This window comes from Aquarana catesbeiana, linkage group LG02 (genome assembly GCF_042186555.1).
Source record: "Aquarana catesbeiana isolate 2022-GZ linkage group LG02, ASM4218655v1, whole genome shotgun sequence".
NCBI classification, from domain to species: domain Eukaryota; kingdom Metazoa; phylum Chordata; class Amphibia; order Anura; family Ranidae; genus Aquarana; species Aquarana catesbeiana.
Genome location: NC_133325.1, coordinates 178,946,928 through 178,959,088, shown reverse-complemented (window position 1 = coordinate 178,959,088; position 12,161 = coordinate 178,946,928). Strand labels below are relative to the sequence as shown.

The 12,161-nt window shown below is 40.2% G+C and overlaps 1 protein-coding gene across 6 annotated transcripts in view; it reads right to left on the bottom strand.

The window, feature by feature from the left end:
* The window catches only part of STAT2 (signal transducer and activator of transcription 2), a 174,062-nt gene that overhangs the window by 99,661 nt on the left and 62,240 nt on the right, over nucleotides 1-12,161 (bottom strand). For all 6 annotated transcript variants that reach the window (XM_073613933.1, XM_073613937.1, XM_073613936.1 and 3 more), the window contains one exon: nucleotides 7,036-7,114. In XM_073613933.1, coding sequence (XP_073470034.1) covers nucleotides 7,036-7,114 — 79 coding nt within the window. The remainder of the gene's footprint in view (nucleotides 1-7,035; nucleotides 7,115-12,161) is intronic.

Below are 12,161 nucleotides of genomic sequence, written 5' to 3'. Positions count from 1 at the left end.
ACAAGTCCTGTGTAAGTTACTGCAGTCAAAGCATACATAGAATCCACACGTGGCAGCACCGATTGGCCGCAGCCTGTCACATGGAGTCAGTGACATGCTCCTCCATACCTGGAAGCACCAAGTATTTCCTCCTTCTCTCAATGCTGAACACAGCAGTTTTAATCAAAGTTTTTAGACAAGTCACTGCAGCCAGACTCCAGCAAGCACTGCACATGTGAGGTACAGCGCTTTGAAAAAGTATTCATACCCCTTGAAATTTCCCACATTCTGTCATGTTACAACCAAAAACGTAAATGTATTTTATTGGTATTTTATGTGATAGACCAACACAAAGTGGCACATAATTGTGAAGTGGAAGGAAAATGATAAATGGTTTAAATAAAAGGAAGGTCTGGTGTCACCAGTAACACACCTCCATCCCTAATAATACAATAGAAACATGGTTGACACCCTTGGGACTTTGAATGAGGGGTGCACAACTGGCCGATAAAATTGACAAATGTAAATACAGTAAAGTATTTATTACAAAAATAGTCACACATAAAAGAGTAGTAACATACAAAGGCAAAGCTGATACAATATTGCACATGATAAAGATTGCATTGCATTTAAAGTAAATGAGTGTACATGACATCTATAACACCCGATGCGTTTCACGTTTCTTTTTTTCCTTTCAGGGATTGCCTTTACTGACATCCCTTTTCACATATCTGCAGTATTGCACACATTTTTCCTTGGCCTTATCCGTCTTACCATCGCAACAGGTTGGTTTATACATGCGATCAATCATATACTCTGCTACTATTTTGCTAATTTAGCAATGTTTGATTATATACATATCACATTATATTTTAGCTGACACCTGAACAGATTATTTAGGATCTCCAAGGTCACTCATTTCTACCAATGCCATGTCCGCATTCCCATTGTTCCTTGGTCTGGGTTTTTTGGTTGGCACCGCTTCCTCAGCTTCCTTCCCAAGCATATATTGCTGCCATCATCAGTGAACATTGCCGATTGGTGAGTATGGGGTCTTTCTTTTTTCTGTGAGGTCCCTCTTACCATTTGTCCATTTATTCATGTGTTACATTACTTTTTGATTATTCATTTTCAGATATATCCCACATGCATCCACCCCTGAAGAGCGATCCAAATCTCGCGAAACGCGTCGGGTGTTATAGATGTCATGTATACTCATGTAATTTAAATGCAATGCAAAATTTAACCATATGCAATATTGTATCGGCTTTGCCTTTGTATGTTACTCTTTTATGTGTGGCTATTGTATTGTATTGTACTGTATTGTACTGTATTTACATTTGTCAATTTTATCGGCCAATTGTGGGCGACATCCATGTTTCAATGATAAATGGTTTTCAAAATGTTTTACAAATAAATATGTGAAAAATGTGGTGTGCTTTTGTATTCAGCCCCCTTTACTTTGATACCCCTAACTAAAATCTAGAGGAACCAATTGCCTTCAGAAGTCACCTAATTAGTGAATAGAGTCAATCTGTGTGTAATTTAGTCTCAGTATAAATACAGCTGTTCTGTGAAGCCCTCAGAGGTTTATTAGAGAACCTTAGTGAACAAACAGCATCATGAAGGCCAGGAATAAAGTTGTGGAGAAGTTTAAAGCAAGGTTAGCTTATAAAAAAATATCCCAAAGTTTAAACATCTCACGGAGCACTGTTCAATCCATCATCCGAAAATGGAAAGAGTATGGCAAAACTGCAAACCTACCAAGACATGGCCATCCACCTAAATTGACAGGCCGGGCAAGGAAAGCATTAATCAAAGAAGCCGCCAAGAGGCCCATGATAACTCTGGAGGAGCTTCAGAGATCCACAGCTCAGGTGGGATAATCTGCCCACAGGACAACTATTAGTCGTGCACTCCATAAAAATCTGACCTTTATGGAAGAGGCAAGAAGAAAGCTATAGTTGAAAGAAAGCCATAAGAAGTCCCCTTTGCAGTTTGTGAGAAGCCATGTGGGGGACACAGCAGACATGTGGAAGAAGGTGCTCTGGTCAGAAGAGACCAAAATTTTACTTTTTAGCCTAAAAGCAAAACGCTATGTGTGGAGGAAAACTAACACTGCACATCACCCTGAACACACCATCCCTCATGTTTTGGGGATGCTTTTCTTCAGTGGGGATAGGAAAGCTGGTCAGAGTTGATGGGAAGATGGATGGAGCAAATACAGGGCAATCTTAGAAGAAAACCTGTTAGAGAGTCTACAAAGGACTTAAGACTGGGGTGGAGGACTTTCTAGCAGTACAACGACCATAAACATACAGCCAGAGCTACAATGGAATGGTTTAGATCAAAGCATATTCATGTGTTAGAATGGCCCAGTCAAAGTCCAGACCTAAACCCAATTGAGAATCTGTGGCAAGACTTGAAGATTGCTGTTCACAGACGCTCTCCATCCAATATGACAGAGCTTGAGCTATTTTGTAAAGAAGAATGGGCAAAAATGTTACTCTCTAGATGTGCAAAGCTGGTAGAGACATAACCAAAAAGACTTGCAGCTGTAATTGCAGCGAAAGGTGGTTCTACAAAGTATTGACTCAGGGGGCTGAATACAAATGCACCCCACACTTTTCAGATATTTGTAAAAAAAAATGAAAACCATTTATCAGTTTCCTCCCACTTCACAATTATGTGCCAATTTGTGTTGGTCTATCACATAAAATCACAATTTACGTTTTTGGTTGTAACGTGACAAAATGTGAAATATTTCAGGGGGTAGGAATACTTTTTCAAGGCACTGTATATATGTGTGCTGTGCAGCTTCCTCTCTCTCCTTTCATATGTCATCAGTCATATTAAGATTTCCAAACCAGGTTTGAAATAGATTGAAGGCTGGGATAAACGCTATTGTCAATTTGATACATTAGGCTTTGCATAGCCAAAGGACATTGAAAATAATATAGTGGGTGTGTTTGGCAATACTTCTCTTGCATTACAAACAGGTCAGCAAAAGTGATTCCAAGCTCAAGGGATGGGGAGTGAGAGGTACCAAGTAGCCGCTGGTGCAGTATGAACTTTTACTTGATATACATAAATACAAAACAAATGGTACTGTACTCAAAGACGTTTGAGTATAAAATGTGTAATAGCAAGATAGTGTTCAGGGACTGGGAGCAATGGATGTGTCTTCCAGGAAGCCACTGCAAATGCCGAAGCACAGGTGGAAGCCGATGCAGATCACAAATAAATGGCAGCGGATGGTATGGTTTTTGTTTGTTCCATCCTTTCTCCATCATCGTACTTCTACTCCTACTCTACTTCTACATCGTACTTCCTTTAACACTTCTGATTGACTGAACATCTAAAAAAAAGCAATATACAATGGATATAAAAAGTCTACACACCCCTGTTAAAATGTCAGGTTTCTGTGATGTAAAAAAAAATGAGACAAAGATAAATCATTTCAGAACTTTTTCCACCTTTAATGTGACCTATTAACTGTATAACTCAATTGAAAAACAAACTGAAATCTTTTGGGGGGGAGTAAGTAATAAAAAAAATGAAAATAATGTGGTCGCAGAAGTGTGCACACCCCCTTGTAACTGGGGATGTAGTTGTGTTCAGAATTAAGCAATGACATTCAAACTCATGTTAAATAGGAGTCCGTACACACCTGCCATCATTTAAAGTGCCTGTGATTAACCTCAAATAAAGTTCAGATGTTCTAGTAGGTCTTTTCTAACATTTTCTTAGTCGCATCCTACAGCAAAAGCGACGGTCCGTAGAGAGCTTCCAAAGCATCAGAAGGATCTCATTGTTAAAAGTTATCAGTCAGGAAAAAGGTACAAAAGAATTTCCAAGGCATTAGATATACCACGGAACACAGTGAAGACAATCATCATCAATTGGAGAAAATATGGCACAACAGTGACATTACCAAGAACTGGACATCCCTCCAAAATTGATGAAAAGACGAGAAGAAAACTGGTCAGGGAGGCTGCCAAGAGGCCTACAGCAACATTAGAGGAGCTGCAGGAATATCTGGCAAGTACTGGCTGTGTGGTACATGTGACAACAATCTCCCGTATTCTTCATATGACTGGGCTATAGGGTAGAGTGGCAAGACGGAAGCCTTATCTTACCAAGAAAAACATCCAAACCCGGCTAAATTTAGCAAAAACACATTATGGTCTGATGAAACCAAGGCTGAACTTTTTGGCCATAACTCCAAAAGATATGTTTGGTGCAAAAACAACACTGCACATTACCAAAAGAACACATACCCACAATGAAGCATGGCGATGGCAGCATCATGCTTTGGGGCTGTTTTTCTTCAGCTGGAAAAGAGGCCTTGGTCAAGGTAGAGGGAATTATGAACAGTTCCTAATACCAGTCAACATTGGCACAAAACCTTCATAGTAGGTGAGGTTAAAAAAAAAAAAAACAACACAAATCCAACCTGTGTGTGTGATTATATGTCAGTATTACATTGTATATCCCTGTATGTTGCGGTCGTTCAGGTGCTTGACTAATAGTTTTTTTAAACTATTGATGCCCTCCGCTGAAACCACCGCCTGTGGAAGGGAATTCCACATCCTTGCCCCTCTTACAGTAGAGAAGCCTCTACGCAGTTTAAGTTTAAACCTCTTTTTCTCTAATTTTAATGAGTGGCTACGTGTCTTATTGAACTCCCTTCCGCAAAAAAGTTTTATCCCTATTTTGGAGTCACCAGTACGGTATTTGTACATTGAAATCATATCCCCTCTCAAGCGTCTCTTCTCCAGAGAGAATAAGTTCAGCGCTCGCAACCTTTCCTCATAACTAATATCCTCCAGACCCTTTATTAACTTTGTTGCCCTTCTTTGTACTCGCTCCATTTCCAGTACATCCTTCCTGAGGACTGGTGCCCAGAACTGGACAGCATTCTCTAGGTGAGACTGGACCAGAGTCTTGTAGAGTGGGAGAAACTATTGCTTTATCCCTGGAGATAATCCCCTTTTTAATGCATGCCAATACAGGAAGTCCCTGAGTTACGAATACAATAGGGACTGTAGGTTTGTTCGTAAGTTGAATTTGTTTGTAAGTCGCAACACTGCATTTGTAAGTGTAACTTCCGGTCGGAATACTGCATTTGTAAGTGTAACATCAGCCTGTGCATGGATGTGGGATGTTCCGGGCACTTGTTATGTTATCTGGGGCTCTTCTGGCCATGCAGTACATGTAGTACTGCAGTATGGGATGTATCCGGAGGTATCCAGGACCAGCGAGGAGCACAAGTGCCTGGCATTTGAGGCCGTTCGTAAGTAGGAGTCGTTCGTAACTTGGGGACTGCTTGTATTCGGTTTGCTTTGTTAGCAGCAGCTTGGCATTGCATAAGCCATTGCTGAGCCTATCATCTACTAGGAGCCCCAGAGGTTCGCCCCCTAGTGAGTAGATTGCATTCATATTTTTGTCACCCAAATGTATTATTTTACATTTTTCTACATTAAACCTCATTTGCCATGTAGTTGCCCACCCCATTAATTTGTTCAGATATTCTTGCAAGGTTTCCACATCCTGTGGAGAAGTTATTGCCCTGGTTAGCTTAGTGTTGTCCGCAAATACAGAGATTGAACTGTTTACCCCATCCTCCCTGTCGTTTATGAACAAATTAAATAGGATTGGTCCCAGCACAGTACCCTGGGGGACCCTACTTCCCACCCCTTACCATTCCGAGTACTCCCCATTTATCACCACCCTCTGAACTCGCCCTTGTAGCCAGTTTTTAATCCATGTACTCACCCTATGGTCCATGCCAACGGATCTTACTTTGTACAGTAAACGTTTATGGGGAACTGTGTCAAATGCTTTTGCAAAATCCAGATACAACACGCTAGCACAATCTACTAGAAAGCTGAACATGGAGAGGAACTTCTTCTTTCAGCATGACAATGATCCAAAGCATACATCCAAATCAACAAAGGAATGGCTTCACCAGAAGAAGATTAAAGTTTTGGAATGGCCCAGCCAGAGCCCAGGCCTGAATCGGATTGAAAATATGTTGGGTGATCTGAAGAGGGCTGTGCACAGGAGATGCCCTCGCAATCTGACAGATTTGGAGTGTTTTTGCAAAGAAGAGTGGGCAAATATTGCCAAGTCAAGATGTGCCATGCTGATAGACTCATACCCAAAAAGACTGAGTAAGAAAACCAAAAGGTGCTTCAACAAAGTAGTAGTTTAAGGGTGTGCACACTTATGCAACCATATTATTTTAGTTTTTCTTCCCTCCACCTAAAAGATTTCAGTTTGTTGTTCAACTGAGTTGTACAGTTTATAGGTAACATTAAAAGGTGGAAAAAGTTCTGAAATTATTTATCTTTGTCTTATTTTTTTATATCACAGAAACTTGACATTTTAACAGGGGTGTGTAGACTATTTACATCCACTGTCTAGAAAAGCTAAAGATGGCTCACAGTTTTTAATAAAAAAAAAAAAAAAAAAATTGGAGTAGCTGTCTGGGCTTTTGTACAATTTACCTATACAGTTGGACCTTCACCGCTGAACTACATGGGTTAAATGCTTGTTTAGGGGGCCAGAGGATAATAAATACGTAGAAATACTTACCTTATTCTTTGCTCTTCTGGGAGCTAGAGGTATTCTCTGTTGTCCAATGCTCCCGGAATGAGGGTAGGCCCTAGCTGTCCTCATGTATAATGCAGAACTGTGTACTGATTCTGCATTGAACCTGATGACATCAGGAATATGCAACCAGTCGAGCAGAAAAGAGGAGGTGATTTGAGAGACTATAGAGAGGAAGAAAGCTTATGGAAGCAGGTAATAAGCTAAATATGTCACCATGGTCATCATCCTGTAGCCAAAACGAGCATTTAACCAATGCAGTGTGGGGAGGGCCTAACTGCATAGCTAAGTTAATAGAAGTCCACACTGGTTCTTTAAATTAAAAACAAGAAGAGTTTGCAGCTGAAAACATCAATGCTTTACATTTTGTAAAAATTTTTTGTCATTTTCATAAATATATATTTTTTTTTATCTCATCACTAAAAATAAAATTATACTCACTTTCTGTCTGGAAAGTTTTCCATCTGAAGTCAAAAATTTCTTGCTGCTCTTCTAGAAATTTGACTTCCTGATCTACAGCCTGCAAACATATAGATCAAAGAATGCAAATATTTAGAGAACGTTAGCAGAAATCTTTACAGCAAAAATTGTATTTTCCTCAAAATTTGATTCACAAGAAAAATGGTGAAAAACCTGGCCCATTCCCTCTGGCAACACACAACTGGAATCATAGTAATGGACCAATAATGAGATGCAAATGGTGTGGGGGGCTGGGGCCTGTTTTAGACCAAGAAGCTATTCCATCTTCAATAGAACAGATTCTGCTTTGGAGCCTGTCATGTATTGTGGCTGCAATACAGGTGTGTTACAGTGGAGCACTGGAGTGCAACTTATAATGAATGACACTACAGCACATCAACAGTCATAAGGTGAGAAGTCAGACTTAAGCCTTGTACACACCACTAGTTTTTTTTTTCATTCAAACCAGCGGGTTAAACGAAAGAAAACTGACAGCTCAGATCGGAGCCGCTGTACTAACAATGCAATGTTAGTACAGTGATCTCCCCTGCTGTGCTATTGTGTTCTGATAGGGAGACTGCCCCCCTGCCAGAACACACTGGTCTGCTCTCATAGACATTGGCAGCTCTTAGTGCTCCACAAAGTGCTCAGCGCCAATGATGTGCTTCCACACACTCACCGGACCACATAAACTGTATGCTTGTTCAGCACAGAAGTAATGGTATGCTTGGGAGACAACTTTCCTGGGTACTCTGGCAGCAAGGTTTAGCCTCTCCACCTCAGCTCACCTCTCCTGAGTCTCATACAGCACTCCTGGATACTTGTGTGCCTCCAATATTAGAAAAGAAGGAGAACCCAAAAAGTGCAGTATTGTTGTTTATTAAAATATATGTATACAGACTTTATTAAACGCACATGAACCACTTGCAAAAAAATTGTATGTAAGACCCGGAAACGATGCTGCCCTGGCATGCGTTCCACAGGCTGGAAGTGACGTTACCAGATGCCCCCCCCCCCCCCCCCCAATGCATTTCACCAGCCAACAAGCATCTTCAGGAGCAGGCAGTAACTGAATGGCAAAAGGAATCAATGAACTATGAGAGCGCTCACCAGTGAAGTTCAAAGAGAGCTAAAAGCTGTCAGCCACAATGGATGATGGTACTTGTAGTCTATTCAATCACAGGAAACTATCAATGAATGATACGGCTGTGTAAGGGTAGACCTGTCAGTCACGCTGTTTTCAAACTGGGACAGCGGGTGCGGGGAGAAAATCCCACACCCGCTGTCACAGAGCAGAGAGCGCTGGCGGAGGGAGGTGGGCGGGTAGAAGCATGTTACATGTTACGCCCTAAATATAGGTGTAACATGTTCCTAAAGGTGAACTTATCCTTCAAGGTTAAAAAAAAACATTTTACCTTTATAATCATGCTAAATTGTTAGCAATGTTATATTTAAAAGGCTAGAAAGTCTTATTTATGGGTTCTTTAAATGCAGAATCTGTCTTTCTATGTGTATTGGCTTGGTCCTATTCTTGGTGCTTTTCCAGCAGGTGCTGCGAGTGCAGCGCTGGCTCCCAGCATTAAAACGGACTTAAAGGGTGGCCAGGAAGCAGCGTGAAGGGACTAAGGAAGAAATCCTTCCTTTTCTATTAAAATGGCCACTTCCACTCAAAAGAACTGTGTGGACTGAGGTATAAAAGCTCATTCCTAGGGCAAAGATTAGCTGCAGTGAACCTACCAGCAATACTGGAGACTAGTCCTTTGCCCTCGCCTTGCTTTTTTGTGTTTATGACTTATACAGCATAGATCCATAGAAAATCTGAAAAGGTGACCTAACACCAAATACCCTCACCAAGCCCTAACAGATTTTTTGTAAAGGTGAACTAACACTTAAATGTTGGGGTGTACTAGTGTCAGACTCAGTTTTTAGGTTAGGGAAACACTTTAAATGTCTGTTTTCGAAGGTGAAAGAGAAAAACAACAATACTGTGTACACTGGGTTTTCAGTTCCAAAAGCTTAAACACAGATTTTAGAAACAAGATGATGCACAAATTAATTATGGGGCCAATTGTTAACATTTAAAAAGTTATTCAGAACTTATATCTTAACCACTTCAGCCCCGGAAGGATTTACCCCCTTCCTGACCAGAGCACTTTTTACAATTTGGCACTGCGTCGCTTTAACTGCTAATTGCGCGGTTATGCAATGCTGTACCCAAACAAAATTTGCGTCCTTTTCTTCCCGCAAATAAAGCTTTCTTTTGATGGTATTTGATCACCTCTGCGGTTTTTATTTTTTGCGCTAGAAACGGAAAAAGACTGCAAATTTTGAAAAAATATGATATTTTCTACTTTTTGTTATAAAAAAAAAATCCAATAAACTCAATTTTAGTCATACATTTAGGCCAAAATGTATTCGGCCACATGTCTTTGGTAAAAAAAAATGTCAATAAGCGTATATTTATTGGTTTGGGCAAAAGTTATAGCGTCTACAAACTAGGGTACATTTTCTGGAATTTACACAGCTTTTAGTTTATGACTGCCCATGTCATTTCTTGAGGTGCTAAAATGGCAGGGCAGTACAACCCCCCCCCCCCCAAATGACCCCATCTTGGAAAGTAGACACACCAAGGAAATTGCTGAGTTGCATGTTGAATATTAATTTTTTTTGTCCCAAGTGATTGAATAATGACAAAAAAAAAAAAAAAAAATTTTACAAAAAGTTGTCACTAAATGATATATTGCTCACACAGGCCATAGGCATATGTGGAATTGCACCCCAAAATACATTCAGCTGCTTCTCCTGAGTACGGGGATACCACATGTGTGGGACTTTTTGGGAGCCTAGCCACGTACGGGGCCCTGAAAACCAATCACCGCCTTCAGGATTTCTAAGGGCGTAAATTTTTGATTTCACTCCTCACCACCTATCACAGTTTTGAAGGCCATAAAATGCCCAGATGGAACAACCCCCCCCCCCCCCCCCCCCCAAATGACCCCATTTTGGAAAGTAGACACCCCAAGCTATTTGGTGAGAGGCATGTTGAGTCCATGGAATATTTTATATTTTGACACAAGTTGCGGGAAAGTGACTTTTTTTTTTTTTTTTTGCACAAAGTTGTCACTAAATGATATATTGCTCACACAGGCCATGGGCATATGTGGAATTGCACCCCAAAATACATTTAGCTACTCCTCCTGAGTATGGGGATACCACATGTGTGAGACTTTTTGGGAGCCTAGCCGCATACGGGGCCCCGAAACCAATCACCGCCTTCAGGATTTCTAAGGGCGTAAATTTTTGATTTCACTCCTCACTGCCTATCACAGTTTCGGAGGCCATAGAATGCCCAGATGGCACAAAACCCCCAAAATGACCCCATTTTGGAAAGTAGACACCCCAAGCTATTTGCTGAGAGGAATGGTGAGTATTTTGCAGCTCTCATTTGTTTTTGAAAATGAAGAAAGACAAGAAAAAACATATTTTTTTTCTTTTTTCAATTTTCAAAACTTTGTGACAAAAAGTGAGGTCTGCAAAATAATCACTATACCTCTCAGCAAATAGCTTGGAGTGTCTACTTTCCAAAATGGGGTCATTTGGCGGGGGGGTTGGTGTTGAACTGTCCTGGCATTTTAACATTTAGAAGCTTATGTCACACATAACCCAATCTTCTAAGACAAAGCCCTTTCTGACACTATTTGTTTACATGAAAAAATTTTTTTTTTTTTGCAAGAAAATTACTTTGTACCCTCAAACATTATATATTTTTTGAAAGCAAAGGCCCTACAGATTAAAATGGTGGGTGTTTCATTTTTTTTTTTTTTTCACACAGTATTTGCGCAGCGATATTTCCAACGCATTTTTTGGGGAAAAAAACAAACTTTTTTTCATTTTAATGCACTAAAACACACTATATTGCCCAAATGTTTGATGAAATAAAAAAGATGATCTTAGACCGAGTACATGGATACCAAACATGACATGCTTTAAAACTGCGCACAAACATGCAGTGGCGACAAACTACATACATTTTTAAAAGCCTTTAAAAGCCTTTACAGGTTACCACTTTAGATTTACAGAGGAGGTCTACTGCTAAAATTACTGCCCTCGATCTGACCTTTGCGGTGATACCTCACATGCATGGTGCAATTGCTGTTTACATTTGACGCCAGACCAACACTTGTGTTCGCTTTTGCGTGAGAGCAGGGGTGGACAGGGGTGCTTTTTTTTTTTTTTTTTTTTTTTTGCTTTTTTATCTTATTTTTAAACTGTTCCTTTCATTTTTTTTTTTATTATAATTTTTATTGTTATGCCAGGGAATGTAAATATCCCCTATGATAGCAATAGGTAGTGACAGGTATTCTTTTTTTTAAAAAATGGGGTCTATTAGACCCTAGATCTCTCCTCTGCCCTCAAAGCATCTGACCACACCAAGATTGGTGTGATAAAATGCTTTCCCAATTTCCCAATGGCGCTGTTTACATTCGGCGAAATCTAAGTCATGAAATGCTCGTAGCTTCCGGTTTCTTAGGCCATAGAGATGTTTGGAGCCACTCTGGCCTCCGATCAGCTCTATGGTCAGCTGGCGGAATCACCGGCTGCATTCTCAGGTTCCCTGTTGGGACAGGAGAGCCAGAGAAAAACACGGAAGACGGTGGGGGGAGGGGGGGAGGGGGACATTCCCTCCCACTGATTGTAAAAGCAGTCTAGAGGCTAATTAGCCGCTAGGCTGAAAAGAGTGATGCCAAGATGATACCTGACCCTGCAGGCATCATTCTGGTATAACCACTCAAACTCGTGAATGGCATACCTGAAAACAAAAAAAATGGTTAACAATAAAACACAGTAAACAGTAAAGTATAATAAAAAATTACATACCTGAAACGTAAACATGATAAAACATAACAACAATAAAACATTGCAGAATAGAATACAGTAAAAAAGAGCAGAACAATAGAGAGAGAATAGAGCGAGAGAGAACAATAAAACGACAACTATTTTTGTTTTTTTTTATTTTATATATATATTTTTTTTTTTTTTTACACTTTTTTTTGTAACTTTTATAACTGTAACCGATTCTAGGTTCGGGTCTCTCAAAATGCGATGGC